Source organism: Echiichthys vipera (genome assembly GCF_963691815.1).
Source record: "Echiichthys vipera genome assembly, chromosome: 12".
Taxonomy (NCBI): domain Eukaryota; kingdom Metazoa; phylum Chordata; class Actinopteri; order Perciformes; family Trachinidae; genus Echiichthys; species Echiichthys vipera.
Window position 1 is genome coordinate 16,225,035 of NC_139837.1, and position 17,559 is coordinate 16,242,593.

General features: G+C 40.2%; 1 protein-coding gene across 2 annotated transcripts; it reads left to right on the forward strand.

Moving 5' to 3' along the window:
• The first annotated feature begins 213 nt into the window (after positions 1-213).
• On the forward strand, positions 214-17,468 carry flvcr2a (FLVCR choline and putative heme transporter 2a). Of its 2 annotated transcripts, XM_083924065.1 has the most exons (12): positions 214-289; positions 2,506-3,675; positions 6,278-6,419; positions 7,720-7,860; positions 8,855-8,922; positions 9,270-9,373; positions 11,457-11,567; positions 12,446-12,551; positions 12,645-12,756; positions 13,509-13,576; positions 14,742-14,860; positions 15,533-17,468. In XM_083924065.1, exons 2-11 carry the CDS (start codon positions 3,049-3,051, stop codon positions 14,814-14,816), a joined length of 1,554 nt encoding a protein of 517 aa, XP_083780191.1. In that variant the 5' UTR covers positions 214-289; positions 2,506-3,048; the 3' UTR covers positions 14,817-14,860; positions 15,533-17,468. The 2 variants fall into 2 exon arrangements, with proteins under 2 accessions (XP_083780191.1, XP_083780192.1); XM_083924066.1 differs by lacking the exon at positions 14,742-14,860.
• Positions 17,469-17,559: the final 91 nt, after the last annotated feature.

Here is a 17,559-nt window from a genome sequence, read left to right on the forward strand (position 1 = left end):
CATCAGGCTTAATGTGGAGGAGTGAAGAGTAGCCTGCAATAACCTTATTTTCCTCTGAAATGAAGTGAAGTAAAAGAGCAGGACGCAATAGAAAGACTCAACCAGGCATAAATCTCAAAACTGTACTTGTAATATGAGTAAAATATTCCTCAGGCACGGAAGTTATTTGTTTTGAGGGTGGCAACCAAATGGGAGGTGACGTGCACTATTTCGCCATCTTCTGCTGGGATAGTGCATTAAATAAGTCAGTGTAGTCTAGTCTCTAGAAGTCAATGCTGCCGGGCTCCAGGTATGGTAAACTCCCGGTTCTTTAAGCGTTTCTACGTGTTTTTGTGCGTAAATGTCAGAACAGCCTAGTGCGCTCTAGGGTTTTGTACATTTACGCGTGTTCCTTTCTCGTCACTTCCAGGAAGCGGAATATGATCTTGAGTCAGTTTGTAGCCCAGTGTCGAAAAAGTTTTGATCTGAACCAGGGATTGTTTAACGATCGCTTTATCTGCTGTTTTACTGCGCAGCTTCTTTAGCGGAATCAAGGCGAATGCCAATAAATCAATGTCAGCTAAATAAACAGGCTACTTTGCTTCCGCTGTATCTAAACACCGATAGGAACTGAAGCATGACTTGATTGCATATGGATATGGGAAGTAGACTATTTCCGTCCGAACGCCAGGGGAAAGTATCCTAAGCAAAAAGTGCCGTCGGGGCTGCAGTTTAAACATGAGAGCTTTAGGTTTAGCTTCTCCTTTTCTTCCCTTCACTCCTTCCATTCATGAACGTGCTCCGTGCGGCAGAGCTGCTGTAACTGCAGGCTGCAGACAGCAGGGGCACTAAACACATTAAATACTTGATTATTACTACGATTATTATTTTTCAGATTGATCTCCTGCATGCCTATATAAATAATAGGCTACAAATGAATAATAAACGTATAATAAATAATACATGTCGAGGATAAAGGATAACTTCATTTATTTAATTTTCAATTCAAACATCTATTAAAGCCAAAGGTGAAGTTAATGTTCACTGTTTTCCTTTGATGGACAAGTCTACTTGTATGGTCTACTATAGGCTTTACGTTTGTTTTTTCTTAAACGTTTAAGCATATAGGTAAAGCTCAACTTTTACATTTCATAATAATATTAATAATAATAATGTAGGATCATCAAACTAATTATAAAATGAGGCACATAAAGTAAGGATACGCTGTAATCAGGTAGAACATATTGATAGGTAGGTGTAATTGGATGCCCATTAGGGCTGCAGCTATAATTATTTCCATCATTTAAAAAAATAAATAAATCAGTTTATTGAAACACATCATGTTACATGACCTATACAAATAGATGCATGATTTGTTTTCTTCGAAATTAACAAACACACAAATGAACAAACAAGTAGAGAACATACAACCCCCCCCCCCCCCGTTGGTCTTCCCTGATCCATCATGTTTTATTAATTAACCGATTAATCATTTAGTCTATCAAATATCAGCAAATAGCAAAAAAAGCAAATCACTTAATGGTTTAACAACACTGAATGACCCAAAATGAACTTAATCACTCTGAAAACGATCGATCATGACCAATTGTGAAAGTCCCGAATCCCAACACAGTAATAATGCTCCACTGAGAAATACATCCCCAAAAAGAGTGACAAAAGCCGACAAACGGTTACTATAAACTCACTATTTAGCATCATATAGCATCAAACCTGTCAGTACCTCACCACGTTGTGTTATCAATCCCTCAGTCCTGTGTGTGTTATCGTCATTGACATGGACAAAGGTCAGAGGCCATAGCCCTCTCTTTCAAGTGCCCAAGGCTTAAAACAGTTGAGGCCTTCATGTGCCATTCAAGTGTTACAATGCAGACATGTCTGACAAAGTGTAGGCATTAATGTAAGAGTGTAAACTCAGCAACAATGTCCCGTCTCTGACGTCATCTTATCATTTCATCTCATCATAGTGACATAGGCTGTGGGTGTTATTTTCATTATTGTGGCCGGTGATGGCTACAGCACAAGTGTTGCAGAGCATTTTAAATCCAGCGTTTTTGAGTGCACAATTTCTGATCTGCAACTGTGGTACTTCCCAAGACAGATGATGTTAAAAAGTGACTGAGCATAAATTAATCAAATTTTTGAACCACAAACACTCTACTTGAATAACTGGTTTTCACCAGGTTTTCACACTGCGGTGTGGCCATCTTGTGTTTGAGCGCAGAGGCGTACTTCCTTGCCACAGCATTAGTACACAAGTGTTGCACTTGTTTCATAGTGTAGTAAGATGTATTCCTACACATTAATAAAGATGCATTCTCATTCATGATGAGATGTGGTGATAAGTGCTGTCTATATTTTCACCCATTTACATGAGGCACATGAAGTGCTGTGTTTACACAATCTTGCTTTGCATAGCATGTTTGCCGACCATAAAAGTGAGGCAATAGTTTCACACTTCACATAAAAATGAACCTTAGTGCTTGTCTGTTCTTTCCATTTTTACAGGCAGTCTTCGGGAAATTTTCTGAAGAACTTGCAGTATTTGCTTAGCATCACCCTCTATGGACTTTAGCTCCTCTGTACACGTCTGAAGTATGTGCCTGACTGCAATAAAATCAAGTTGCCTTCTTCAACCGTTCTACCATATATTCACACTCAGCATCTGCAATCAAGCTGGAAGGCTGAGTTTGAAATGAGTAGTAAATCTTTCCATCACATGACTGAAAAGGTGTTAAAGACCAGTCAGTCAGGTGCTGTATGTAGCTGTTCGCTGGGATTGGAGCTTTCCAACGTCGCTCATTATTATATTTAAACTGCACCCCAGATCCATCTCCGCTATAAATCCAAAGGACTAATGTGAAGCAACCACCACTTTAGCCACAGCTGGCAGGCTTGTTTAAGATCAGCATGAAGGAAATACCTGCCGGTTGGGAGGGATCAGTCAGGTAAACTACCACGTCATTAAGACAACAGACGCACAAGAAGAAATGTTTGCTCCTCCCTCCAGTTAAGTGCTACAGAAGGTGGAAGAAAAGGGGCTGAAGCGACATGAGTTCTCAGGATGAATTCCCTCATGAGTGGACTGATGGCTTTGGTGAGGCCAGAGGCAGTAATTGGTCTCCTACAAGAAAAGAGGCAACACGTTTGGGAGAATACAGCCAGCTGCCTCTGGGAGACAGCAGCGACACCTTTGAGGCTTCAGGCCTGGACACCGTGCAGCTCTTTCCATTGATGGAGACCAAGTTGTACAAACGGCGATGGGTCATGCTATTCATCTTCAGCATTTACTCCATGAGCAACGCCTTCATGTGGCTGCAGTACAGCATCATCAGCAACATCTTCATGCGCTTCTACAACATTGACACCCTGGCCATTGACTGGCTCTCTATGATCTACTTCCTCACCTACATCCCCCTAATCCTGCCTGTCACATGGCTGCTCGACAACCGGGGCCTCAGGGATGTTGTGGTGGTGGGCGCAGCCTTCAACTGCATCGGGTCGTGGATCAAGACAAGCACAGCCGACCCCAGCGCATTTGCCATGACTTTACTTGGCCAGTTTGTGTGTTCGGTGGCCACTGTTTATATCCTGGGCATTCCTTCCAAACTCGCATCCCTGTGGTTTGGGCAGCATGAAGTCTCCACCGCCTGTTCCATTGGCGTTCTGGGAAACCAGGTGTGTCTCTGTTTGCCTTTCGCGCTCAAAACGTCTTTGGCAGTGTGTGTACGGTGTTAAGAGAACTGCTCTATCATGTTTAGCAATCTTAATGGCAGTGTGTCAAAAAACAGGCACATTATGCATGTTACGTCATTTAAATGTGTGACTGGGTTTGGATTGTTACCGTGAATTCATTTTTCTTCTTTCTCGACTGAGCAGTTTTAACAAAGTGAATCAATCCAAGTGGCCACTTCAGCTTGCAACAGTGAAAATGATCTTTAGAGAAGCGACGCATGTTAACTTGCTGAACCAAGCACAGAATGCTTGACATTGTTAGTTTCAGTTTGTGTAAAATGACCTCAGGATTTTGTGACTGCCTATGCCATGACATGTGGTATATGAGAAGTTGAGGAATAACGTGGATTTAATGTCACCTGGGGAATTATTGATTTCGTGCTTTATTCATTTCATTATACCTTAGTTACTTTCTCTAAAAGTACCAAGAGCAGAAAACTATCAATTGGAAATGTAATGCAAACGAGCACAGTTTGAGCAGAAAAAAGAATTGCTAGAAAAAATGTAGTAGCAGTGAGCTAATTTTCCATGTCAGCCAAATCAAACTCACACTTCCCCAAACTGGGTGGAAGCAGATATGACAGAGTGTCGCTCTATCTCACAAAAAAAAGAGATGCCGGCTGCTATCGCCTAATTGTTCCTGTGATTTCCTTTATGTGTGTGTTTGTGGTTTGTTCTTCCTAGCTAAGGGGATGGAGGGTGCCTTCCACCGCTTGACTCGTCTGCTTCTGAACAAACTCCCAGGCTTGGTGTAAATTAACTGCAGATCACACTGAGATTGCTGTGCCCATTGAAAGCTAGTGAGGGCTGTGGGTGGTTGATAATCCTTCACGCTCACAAGCTTTTAGTGCAATTTTGAGTCATTTCAAAAGGCAAGAATCTGGCTTGATAAAGGCTTATTTGTTCTTTCTGCACTAGCCCCAAAAAACAATGAATGGATACTGCGCAGGCAAAACCGTTCTTATGTATTGGGCTATATATGGAGGCCCTGTGATCGCAGCATGATCTTTAACCCTAGATATTAACATAGACCATAAAAAGATGTCTGACCCCTCTGATGCTCTTGAACCTCCGAACCTGAACTGTTTTTTCTTTGATTGTAGCGCATCCTCTAACCTGAGTTAGACCAAACACTGCATACCGGCCATTGTCGCGCATGTTCTTGTTTTGTCCTTAAGTCCTGCTCCCCGCTGCTGGAGATAAAAGGACACAATGTTGTTGATGTTTACTTGCTCACCATGACCTTATTTCTTTGGCTCTGGTCCCTAAACCTGATAAAGTTTTCAGGCTTTAGTTCACATATCCCTGTGGACATATAATTTGCATAAGAAAAAGTCGATAGGGTTTTCATAAAAGCCTCTTGAACATCTAACAGATCAACAGTTTACGTGCCAAATGTGTCCTCATGAGAGACTTGCTCTGTTTATCCAGAATGCACAAAAAATTGAGATAGAATCCTTTCTTTGCTTCGGATATGTGACAGTGATTAAACAGAGATGACTCTTTAGTTACTGTCTTCTCGAGCAGAATGATCACAAGTTGTATTAATGATTGTTCAAGTAGTGAAGTTTTACGTAGAGCTCAACAAGTGCACAACTATAAATCACGGTGGCTGTAATATTCCTAGATGACTGATGGGATCTGATGTATTTATGTTCTTGATGCTATAAGAAGCTGAGGAATTGGGCACTAGTCATGTGGTATTAAAATGTGGAAAGTTTAGTACCTTCAATTTGTCCTAGATCAACTAGAATTGTTGCTGGACCCTCATTGTGGATGAGGGGATGTTAGGACCTGAAAAGTCAGGTATTGTTTCTTCATGTCAAGCACATGGCCCCTAAAGTACAATGCTTTCTGAATGCAATAGTTTTACGTTTTGGTAACTAGTCATATTCTGGAGGAGAGTTGGATGCGGTGATCAATGCCACACTTATATCTAGGCGTCAAATATAAGGTTACAGCAAGCAGCTGGTTAGCTTAGCTTAGCATAAAGACTGGAAACGGGTAAACCGAAGGCCTGTCTTACATGGTCCAACATAACCCCCATAACAAACTATCTGAAGTTTTTACACAGCATTTTTTGTATGGATTAAACAAACAAGATATTACAACATATAATGATATTTGGACAGAGCTAGGTTAGCTGTTTTATGCCTGTCTTTATGCTAAGAAGTGGCTCCTGGTTGTAGCGCATTTCCCAAAATGTCTAACTATTTCTTTAACACCTCCCCCTTTAAACATATTTTGAACGTAGTCTACATATGGTAAATGAGTATGTATTGGCCTACTGATGTGTTTACAGCGGGTAGCCATCACTCACCCAAATGTCAATTAGTCAGAAGTAAACTTTTGGATAGTTGCATCGTGTTTTTTCTTTCACAAACACATACTTTTCCTTTTCTGTAAGCTTTTTTCTTTTCTGATTCTTTTCTTCAACCTTTCCCTGCTTTTGTAATGATGCTTTACGTGTACTGACTGTAGCTGTGTATGCGTAGCCGTCAGTTAGAGGCACAGACTCATTTTTTTTTGTGCCCCTCACCTACAGATGGGTATCGCCATTGGGTTCTTGCTCCCACCCATCCTTGTGCCCAATGTGGATGATCTGAACGAGCTGGCGCACCACATCAGAATCATGTTCTACATCAGCGCAGGAGTGGCCACCCTCATCTTTATCCTCGTGGTTATTGGTAAGATGAACATTCACATCCACAGGCTCATGGATCTTTGCTCACACATGCAATAATAGCCCACTGGAAGTGCCTTTCAAGTTCATATAACTCCCAGAGTCATGGTTGTTAAAATAGACAAAGCAAAGAGTCATCTTGACAGTTTGCACTTTCCAGCGGTAGGGACCGTGAGAAAGCCGTTATATCATCTCCCTTTGTCCACAATAATGCTGTTGACATTGTAATGCTATTTTCAGATGAGAACACAGATGATTCTCTAGGAGGATTTTTTATATATAGTAGAGCTTCTTATCTGGTTGTTGGGCTCCTCAGGCAACACTGCTAGAAAGCTGAGTCTCTGTGAGATGTGCTTTCTACCGAAAAACTCACCAGCATCACAGTGGATGAGCAGCTGTAGTAATTGCTGTAATTGTTCACCTTTTGATGAGATCTGTTCAGACACAAGGAGTCATGGAAGTGAAATCTTCCCCACCAGCTCTGTTAGATCCTCCTTTCACCTCCATGGAGCACAAAAACTCACAGACAGGCAGAGAAACATGGTGAAGCTTCACCACAGGTTTTTCTGGCATTATGTTAACTGGCATTGTGTGATGCCACCATACTTGTATGAGAACAGGCTGCTTGTTGTCCTGCCTAAATCAGTACAACAAACCAACAAAAGGGTAAGGAAAATGTCAATCAAGAGCCGTTTAAGAAGCCCAGGCTGTCCTAAGGAGAGGTCTTAAAACACGTTTGTATGCACTATGGGCTTTTAATTATCATTATTATTATCAGTTTTTTTTATTAACTGCAAATTGCTTTGTGGTCACTCTAATGTGATATTGCGTTTGTGTATCAAGGGTGTGGTAATAAGAGATTATATCAGATCAGATTTAAAAGCCAATCAAGGGACAGTCATCACAAATTTGTATGTGGTACGTGACATTATGTGTGTAACTGTCCCTCCACAAATAACAACAAAAATACATATTATTTTCCGGAATTATAATCAGGTTTCATTTACTGGTTTTCAAAAGGGTACACATGTTTTTTAGAGACAAGAAATGTATACAAAGCTAATAAAATTACACACACACACACACACACACACACACACACACACACACACACACACACACACACACACACACACACACACACACACACACACACACACACACACACACACACACACACACACACACACACACACACACACACACACACACACACACACACCTATGTCAGTGTCTGATCAGAGAACAACAAACTTGATGAAAGAACACACACAAGTTATGAAATATTGTGTGTTTGTCTCCAGTGTTTCAGGAGAGACCCGAGATCCCTCCCACTCAGGCCCAGGCTCAGGCCAGGAACATCCCACCCGAGGAGTACTCATACACAGCTTCTGTCTTGAGGCTTCTGCGCAACAAGCCCTTCATGCTCCTCGTGGTGAGCTATGGTGGGTCTCTTCCTGTTGTCTTAATCTGTGTGTACTTCCACAAACACTGGAACAAACATTTGGCCTAGAAGAACAGGACCTTACTCTGTGTCTTACGTACACTTGGCTATTGATTCATTGTTTATTCATATCATTAACCTTTTAGGCTAATTTTAAGAAAACTGTGAAAATGCCCATCACATGTTCTGAGAGTCCAATATGACGTCTTTAGATTGCTTTTTTTTTTTTATCTGACCAACAATCTGAAACCCAGAGATTTTTATAGACAATGATATCAAACAGAGAAAAGCAGAAACCTCATATTTTAAAGGCAGAACTAGCAAATATTTGGCATATTTCCTGATTATTAATGATTAATCTGGTCCAATACATTGATATACTACAGATATTAAAGGAGGAGGTCCAGAGCTGTGAAGACACAGTGTGTCATTACAACATGCAGCTCATTCCGCATGCCAACATCTTATTTTTATCTAATATAAAGACGGGGATGTTGTTGCAATACCGAGGTGCAAGGTAACAGAGATGTACATGCCTCAGAATAGATGTCTGCAGTGGAAGCTGCCACAATCATATGTGTAAACTCACAGTCTTTATCAGCTGGTGTGCAGATATCAGGTGTCAGCGTAACACATGGACTTCCAGGGCACTGCCTATGTGTAGAATTGATTTAAAGGTCTTTCGAGATGCCACATTTCTTTGCTCAAAGGTCACTATTTAATGACGACAGTGTTAATGATTGACAGTGGGAATCTTCCTTTCTGTCTTCTCTCCTTTATTGCCTGAACAATGAGATTTTAAGGTGATTTTGTGTAAACTTAAATTCTATTAGCTAAGTAGTCTGAAGTCAAAGTCTGAAGGCTATAATGGACTTGATGTGTGAAGTTGTCAGCTGTGTTTTTAGGGGGCAGCATGAGGTCCCATCTGCACCCTCTTTGTTCCCTACAGGTCCTCTCAAAATAGACGGACACTGATTTCTGTTTGTTGTCTGCAGGGCTGAACGTTGGCTGCTTCTATTCTATTTCAACGCTGCTGAATCGGATGATCATTGAACACTATCCTGTAAGTCACAGTGCGTCTGCTCTTAAATATGCTACTGCCTGATGTACTTACTTACCAGATTAGTTTATATTTCACTCTCTGTTTTTCTTTCTTTGTATTCTCCTTCCTGACTTACTCAACCATTCTTTCCAGACATAAACTCTGTGTCAATAGGCCCGGCTTGTAGACATTTGTGTGTTTTTTTTCTAATACTGATAACTGTAAAGCTGCCAAGGAGATGACCCTGACTCAGATAACTTGGGTCTGGGAGTCTGATTGTTATGGCTCAGAGCTTCCAGGACAAGATAAGTGAAGGATGCGAAATGTCACATGATGCCTTATGTGATGGTTAATGTTTTTCCTCTCAGGGTGAAGAGGTGAATGCTGGAAGAATTGGTCTCACTATTGTTGTTGCCGGCATGGGAGGGTCCCTCATATGTGGCATTTGGCTGGACAAAACCAAAACATACAAGTAAGATTTCTATAAAATACTGTTTTACGGCACGGTGGTGTGGTGGTTAGCACTTCTGTGTGGATTTGCATGTTCTCCCCGTGTCTGCAGGGGTTTTCTCCGGGTTCAAGATTAGATTAGATTAGTGTTAGGTTAATTGATGACTCTAAATTGCCCGTAGGTGTGAATGGTTGTCTGTCTCTGTCTGTCTCTATGTGCCCGATAGACTGGCTTCCTGTCCAGGGTGTACTCCGCCTCATGACCAACGTCAGCTGGGTTCGACTCCGGCCCCCCCAACTCCAGAAGCGGTTGAAGATGATGGATGTATTTACTATTGATCTGTACAAAAACAATGCCAAATTGATCTTGGATAATGCTGCCAGGCATTGAAAAGAAGCCAAACCCTAGTCAAACTGTAGTTTTCCTTCCATCCACTGACGTTAAGATAAGTGTTTCCTCTAATCATGCTGCTGCATAGTTGTTGAGATATCTCAGTCTGGGCCAAAGTATCAGTCTGTCAGAGCGACATATAGCTGCTATGTCATGTTGTAGCTTCATGTGTGTAGCAGAAACTCACTGTGACCTCTGAAAGGAAGTGCTCCAGTGTAATTTTCAGTCTTCAGGATCAACACAGGCTCCTTGCATGGACGTCGTTTAAGTCATCCGTTAACAGAGAGATGTCCGAGTGAATTTGTACCCAGAATGAGAATCCGGCGTAACTGAGTTTTATTTCTCACGTCCCTCTCTTCTTATCTGAACTGACAGGCTGTGCAGGCTCTGCTGCTCCTCCTAGATCACATCTCAGGCCACCACATTAAACATGAGAAATACTTACATTCAATCTTAAAAGTGAAGATATCCAATTTGAAGCTGATTATTGATGCTGTCATTTTTGTCTTAATCAAGCACATAATACTTATTTTCAGCAGTTTTCTGAGAGTTATTTGGATTACCAATTGGGCATGCAAAGTATTATGATTGGAAAACTGCCCTCAGATTCCTAACATGCCATTAGGATGCTTAGCTGTCAAAGCAGTCAGGCCCAGATTTACGTTGTTGACCCTCTAACTCCTATTGTCCCATGTGGGAGAGAGTCAAAGGACTATGTTAACAAAAATGTTTTGCAGCAATATTTTACGCGTGGTTGTATTAGAGACAGCTTCACCAGAGTAAGCCTGTCTGTGCAGATGGCCTTGGTTATGACGAGGGGGTCTTCAGTGTCTCTGGAATAGTGTTTATGCTGAGCAAGTGAGGAATTTCATCTCAAATGAGACATCCATCTGGAAAAAGATGCATGCTCTGACACTAAATCTATATTTGTAAGTTAATTTTTTTCACAAAACCAAACTATTTGATATGTTTTATCTCTTGTACTGGTAGAAACTGCATTAGCTCTGGTTGGGTGTATAATAATATGTTAAATGTGGAGAAGAGCTACTGGCTACGTGGCCCTATTGCTCCAAGTTTAATCCTGCTGGTTGTACATTCTACATTATATGAAGGCATCATATGACCTCAAGTCCACAGGTGTTGACAAAGTATTTTATGTTTGCCTATAAATATGTTCTTAAGTATAGAATTATCAGATAATAGATGGAGAATTATATGGAAATATTTCAATATCTAACCATCCAAATGGCTTTTACAAATGTGTATATGGGTACATTATAAAGAAGACCTTTATGTTAAATGATGTTTGATTTCATTCTGATCAGCTTTGGTAGGCATGTAGCCAACAGGATCCTTGTCACAAGATACATTATTCCTAATTGATTTAAAATTACAATAGTGTTTGTTTTCATTATCGATTAATATGTGGATTATTTCAAAAGTCCAAGGGGATGTCTTTAAATATCTTGTTCTCTCAGTCCAAAACCTAAAGATAATCAGTTTAATATGATATAAAACAGAGAAAAGCAGGAAATCTCCAGTTTTGAGAGGGTGAAACAGCATTTCTGCCATTTTTGTATGAAAATTGACTTTAAGGATTAATCGATTAATCATATCAGCTTGAAAGTGTTTACTCACAAATGATCTGCATGTCTTCTTTTTGCCTTTGTGCTTTTTAAACTGTTTGTTTAATGTTCCTCTCCTGTCTCCTCAGACAAACCACCTTGGCCGTATATCTCCTCTCTCTGATTGGCATGCTGGTCTACACCTTCACCCTCAACCTGGGTCACCTGTGGGTGGTGTTTGTCACAGCTGGAGCTTTAGGGTGAGTGAAGTGGTTAATCCATTCGACTTTTATCCATTTAGCCACCTGACGTTAGGTGGAGAGTCGCCACCACACACTGTTCATAAAGCAAACGCGGGGAAAGTAAAAGGAACTGAAACATTATTTATTTATGTTAAGACATGAAGTCCTTTTGACTTTTCCAGAAACAAATTAAAATAGGATCAAACAAGGATTGTCAACACTTAAATAACACATGGTCCGAAAACTATTCCCCTCCATCATCTAACCCATACCACACATTTAATTAACCTATTCAAAGGGGACCATAAAAATGTCATTCAAATGTCACTCAAGTGTAATATGGTACAAAAACACCCCATGGTGTCAAGAAAGTTTTTTTTTTGTGTATAAACTATTAACGGAAACGGGAGAGTCGCTAACAGCCGGAGGTGGCTAACACTGATTAGCTCGGGGGAATAACAGTGAAGGCATTAAAACAGCTTTTTCAAACTACTAATACTGCTCCAAATAACACTGAACCTCTGCAGTAGCATGATAAAAGTCCTTACACATAAGAGCTGCTTTGTCAAAGCAATATTAAGGCTTCTCTGATCCCCCAGTCCACATGCTTTGTCCTTACAATTATTGCTATTTATGGTAAGCTGATTAAGCCCATAACTGGTTTCCATAGCAATTCCTTTGTCTGCTTTTCATTCTTGAAACCCAGACAGTGTTTTATACAGCAATGTACACCCGCCCTTCTTTTAAATGTGTGTTTTTTTCTGCAGAATTACACACTTTTGTTTTAGCCTTTAGTTTGACTTTCATTGTCTGCCTGTCTGCCTGTCTGCCTGTCTGTCTGCCTGTCTGTCTGCCTGTCTGTCTGCCTGTCTGCCTGTCTGCCTGTCTGTCTGCAGCTTCTTTATGACAGGATATCTGCCTCTGGGCTTTGAGTTTGCAGTAGAGCTCACTTATCCAGAATCTGAGGGAACCTCCTCTGGACTGCTGAACTGTTCAGCTCAGGTTGGTGATGTTAGCACGGCTTACATACAATGCAGAACACATGAGGTGTTGGATGGGGCTGTAAATGTTTTGTTTTTTTAAATCTCATTTCAGATCTTTGGAATCATTTTCACTATCTCCCAAGGGAAGATTATTGACAGATGGGGCACTTTGGCAGGAAACATCTTCCTGAGTATCTTCCTGCTAGTAGGAGCGGCACTGACAGGTGAGATTTGAACCTCTCCTCTGTTTCCTGTTTTCTGCTGTAACAGTTCTCACCACAACTTCCAACACAATGTGAACATTGAACTCATGTCAGCGATGTGGATACATGTTTAATCAAAGGGAACTAACATACTTGGTATTTTAGAAGTAAAGCATGACTGTTTAAACCAGGGTGTATTGTGTTTGTAATCCTAAAGTTACACGTGCACAGTCCTGTCTTTCATTTGATAAGGTTGCCCCCTAGCGGTTGAATGAAGAATACCTGTTTATTAAAGGCACGATTAAATGAAAATAATCATCTTATTTGTTAATGCTCCATATCAGATGTTCTCTTTTAAAATTGCTTCACTTTTTAAGCATTTTGCATTTCCTCTGATATTCTCTGACTAAAATCATCACTTTTGAAACTACATAAGATACATCAGGTTCTGGTATTAAACCCCTGTCACCATTTATAACTTCAACCAAAAAGATATCACCCAAAACAATGCAAGAATCATGCAACAAAGAGGCAGATACAGTGTGGTGAGTGCTGCCTCTGCACCTGCTTTGAATAGTCTTCATTATCCCTGTTTGTCTGCCTAAAATGCATTCAGTAAGTCACCACTGCTATGTCATTTCATTCTGATTTAAAGTTAATTACCAAATTAACACAATTCTCCACATTTATCTTTTTTTCTCGCCAACTTAAAAGCAGCATCCAGCACGACCTTAACTTCTATAAATTAAGTTTTCCCCTCTCATTTATCGCAGGATTGATCAAGTCCGACCTGCGTCGTCAGAAGGCCAACCTTCAACAGACTGAGGTGCAGACAGTGAGTGTAAGTACATGTGTGTGCGCCTCATAAAGCCAGAGGTGGGATCTCCACATCCCTTTGGGGAAGGAATGTGTTAGATGCTGCCTTGGCTCTGGGCTGAACACACTCTGGCTGGTTCTCTGTGGTTCTCACACGGCAGCTCACGGCTGCAGGCATGCACACGAGTGAACGCAGGGGGCCCACTGCTGCACTGGTGGAAACTTTCTCTCTAAGCTCACTAAAAACATCCTGTACTCTCAAATGCTGTTTGCAGAAAAAGCATAATTCTGCTTTGTCTGACAGCTCTCCAACTTACTCTAATAGCATGTTTACCATCTGTTGCTATAACAACCTCATTTTGTTTTTACTTTTGCAAAGAGTGCCGTTGACAGCTGTCACACAGATCAGTAATCTGTAAAAATCTCTTTATAAATCACTGTAGTAATGTGATAATACACCACAGTTTGCTATTATTAGATAAAAAGCAAGTTGAATGTATAGTTAATCTGAAACAAAGGCATCTTTTTGGTCAATCGTATGTAACATATCACATATTTAAATTTAGTTCAACAGACAATAAAACCAAGTGTTCTCCAGCTGCTCAGAATCACCTTTGAATTTTTAACAGTGAATGCCATTTTAAACTAAATCCCACTTCACATCGCCTGCCTTCTGCTGCTCACTCGTCCTTGTTTAAGACAAACTTGGGAACTCTTTGGCTGTCTTTCCTCGTTCTTTCTCTATTCATAATTTTACAATTCTAACAATATTCACTAAAATGGAAAGCTCCCGTAAGCCTGCACACTTAAATAAGCCACCGCTAGTTTCCTTGTTTTGATAATGAGCCAGTTCTATTAAATTGTTAGAAATGAGAAGACCAACAGTGAGATAACTAATGATACAGTACCCGCACAGTTGAAATAAGCCATTAATAAACAGTTTATTTAATTTACATCATAGTTAGCATGATTTCCTGCAATATGACTTTGAACTGCACATCCCGTTCTCCTCACTAAAGGCAGTGTAAGTGCGGCTGCTGGGGTAAAGTGCAGGAAGCAGGCAGTATAAGTTGGGTGTGCAGGGTTTGGTGAGGGTCTGGTGGTGATGGTGTGGGAAGGAGGAGATGGTGGAGGATGGAGGTGACCCCTCGTGGCCCCTCAGAGGTGTGACACCCAAGCTACTGTTCCAGCCTACAGGCTCTGTGTCATCGGCGCAGGACTACGGCGCCACGGCGTTCAGCGGCCAATGGCAACGGCAGTCTTGACATAAACCCACAACTTACTAAAACCAAAACACACACCTGCCAAGGTAGGGGCACACCCTCACTGAAGCTCCAACACCAGTCATTTGATACGCCACACACACACACACGCACGCACACGCAAACGCACACGCACGCAGACACACACACACACACACACCTTATTTTCAATGTCAAAATGCCACTGAATGTCCAGAACATTCAACAAAACTGTTACAAACCACTTTGTGGCATCAATTTACAAAAACAAAGTAATTATTTACAAAAGCATGACTGGTATTTTGTAAATATTAATATCAACAATTCTACTCCGCTCCACAATCAAATTAAACAGGTTCACCTTCTTTCACTGTGGAATAAAAGTGTTTATCCCAGGATGCCTGCCTCCCATTAGCACTCATGATGGAGATTAAATTAATATTTAAGAAAAACAGATTTCCAGCAGTTGTGTTTTTTTTGTTGTCTCCTGCGCATCGAAGAAGCGTTAATCAAATGTACTTTTATTTGTGATTAACCGACAGTACTAACGGATGAGTATTCTATTGATTTGATGCAGGAGGATAATGTTTTAAGATGTTTAATACCCATGATGTACAGAATAACTTTGCTAAATGTTAACGTTCATTTGAATGAATAAATGCTGTTTCCCATTATGGAAACACGACTTCTTTTGCCCCTTGTTGGACGATGTGATTGTAATTGTATTCTGTCCTTTTCAGAAAGCGACAGCTGATCTAGAAGGCGCCGTCCCTGCACCTCAACTCCCGAAAGAGGGGAAGTAATGAGGAGGACAGCCTTTGTCAAAGACACTGTGTACAGATAAAAACAGACTTACTGACACGGTCAACATGCACACATGGCCTCGGAGAGAGAGAACAAAAAGCTGCTGTGAAGTGTGAATCATACTGAGCAGCCCTCTGTGAGCCCTTAAGATGTTTGATGTACTGTATGGACGCCTGAACGCCAGAGACGCACACTAATATCCCAAGTGCAACTTAGCTTATCTCAAGTCAAGCACAAGTCAATCACACACTTAGAACCACAATGGGTTTTACACCCTGAGACAAAATCATCTTTGTAAATATAAATTTTATCCACTGTGGGCATTTTACATGTCCTGTGAGTGCAATGCAACTGCCACTTTACTACACTCTTTCAGTGTTTTTGAAGCTTTTACCACCCCACTCTGATTAGTGTTAATGTCGTGTTTGATGCATCTAATGAGCAATATTTAAACTGTGAGTGTTTCCTCTTATTGTACCAATGTTTGTAACTGCACTCAGTCTTTACATCGTGAAGGCATTTCATTTGAGTGTTAAGAGGTAAATGTCATGTTTTCCTGTCATGGCAGTCAGGTCAACAAGGATCACATGGAAGTATTACTACGACATACTGTTGATTATAATTATGATTGATGCTGTGCATCAGCGTTTCTTTTTTTACTTTAAGTGATCTCTACAAGACATTTGGTGATAAATATCTGGATTTACATGCGAGAGAGAGAGAGAGAGAGACATGCATCAGCACAAAACAAGATGGAGCGCAAATCTACTGCAATTGTCAGAAAAAGTGTTTTTATGTGAAATTAATGTCAAATTGTTACCGAGAATTATTTGGTAGCCAGTGTTTTACTTGATGTGTTGTGGTGAGCTGCCTCATGATTTTTACTGTTTTTTTTTTAATTATAATGAATGCTATGTGAGTTATTCTTTCAGTGGCATTTTTAGGATGTTTACAGTGCTGTGAGAAACTACAGCCCTAGAGTTTTTATTTTTATTTTTACCGGATACACAGTGTAGTGTAGTTTAAGAAAAAAACTGAAAACATTATTAAATGAATGAGGACTCAGTGGAGTTTTTGTTCCCCATCTAATTGGATAACCTCCATAAAAGGCAACACTGTACGTATCCATACCCTTGGATAGAATGAGAGCGTGATAATTTATATTTTTTTAACACTGCTCATGTTTTCTGCATTTCGATCTTTCATCCTAAACCAGAAAATCAGGAGCTAAAAAGCCACAACGAACAGTAAATAACCTCGTTTTGACTCAAATGAGATCGGAGCTGCACAATTTTCACATGTAGAATATAAATACATATCATTAATTTATTACTTAAGTATAAAACAAAACGCAATCATTTCATTTTGATAAGACAATCATTTAGTGTACAAACATTTGACGGCACAGAACAAACATCAAGAATAAATGTTGATATCCGTGTTTATAGGACTTTATAATGAAGAGCATATTTTAATAGACATTTGAGTTCTTTGGTAGATCCTGAATGTAAAAAAATGTATTGGTAATGATAGTCTGGTGACATATAAGGTTCCCCCAGGTGGGCGTCGACAGGTAGTTTACAAAAAACGATAAAAATGTGTAATGAAGCTTTAATTAAAAATATTCATGATTAAATATTTACATATCTTATTTGATCGTCGTCGTACATTTGTTGCTTAACAAATTGTATGTGGACAGATTATTAATTTTCAATGCATAGAACTGTTCTGTTTATGAAATAAAAAGTATATGGAGAAATACTCTTAGTGTCGTATGTCGATCAGAGTTGTGATTAGAAGTCTACGTGGGCTGCAGAAGATTTTTAGATTCAAAACTGGGCAGCTGCATTTTTAATTTTGGGAAAAAACAAGATAAAGATGTATAGAATAGTCTATAGAAAATGTTACAGTAGGAAATGAATGTACAACAACCAGATTTCATGTTCTTCAAGGCAAGAAGCAG

Excerpts from the sequence above, each read along its gene's own strand:
- flvcr2a (XM_083924065.1), top strand. The coding sequence starts at position 3,049 with ATGAGTTCTCAGGATGAATTCCCTCATGAGTGGACTGATGGCTTTGGT. Across the intron at positions 9,374-11,456 it reads GACAAAACCAAAACATACAA|ACAAACCACCTTGGCCGTAT; the intron begins GTAAGATTTCTA and ends CTGTCTCCTCAG. Across the intron at positions 11,568-12,445 it reads GTCACAGCTGGAGCTTTAGG|CTTCTTTATGACAGGATATC; the intron begins GTGAGTGAAGTG and ends GTCTGTCTGCAG.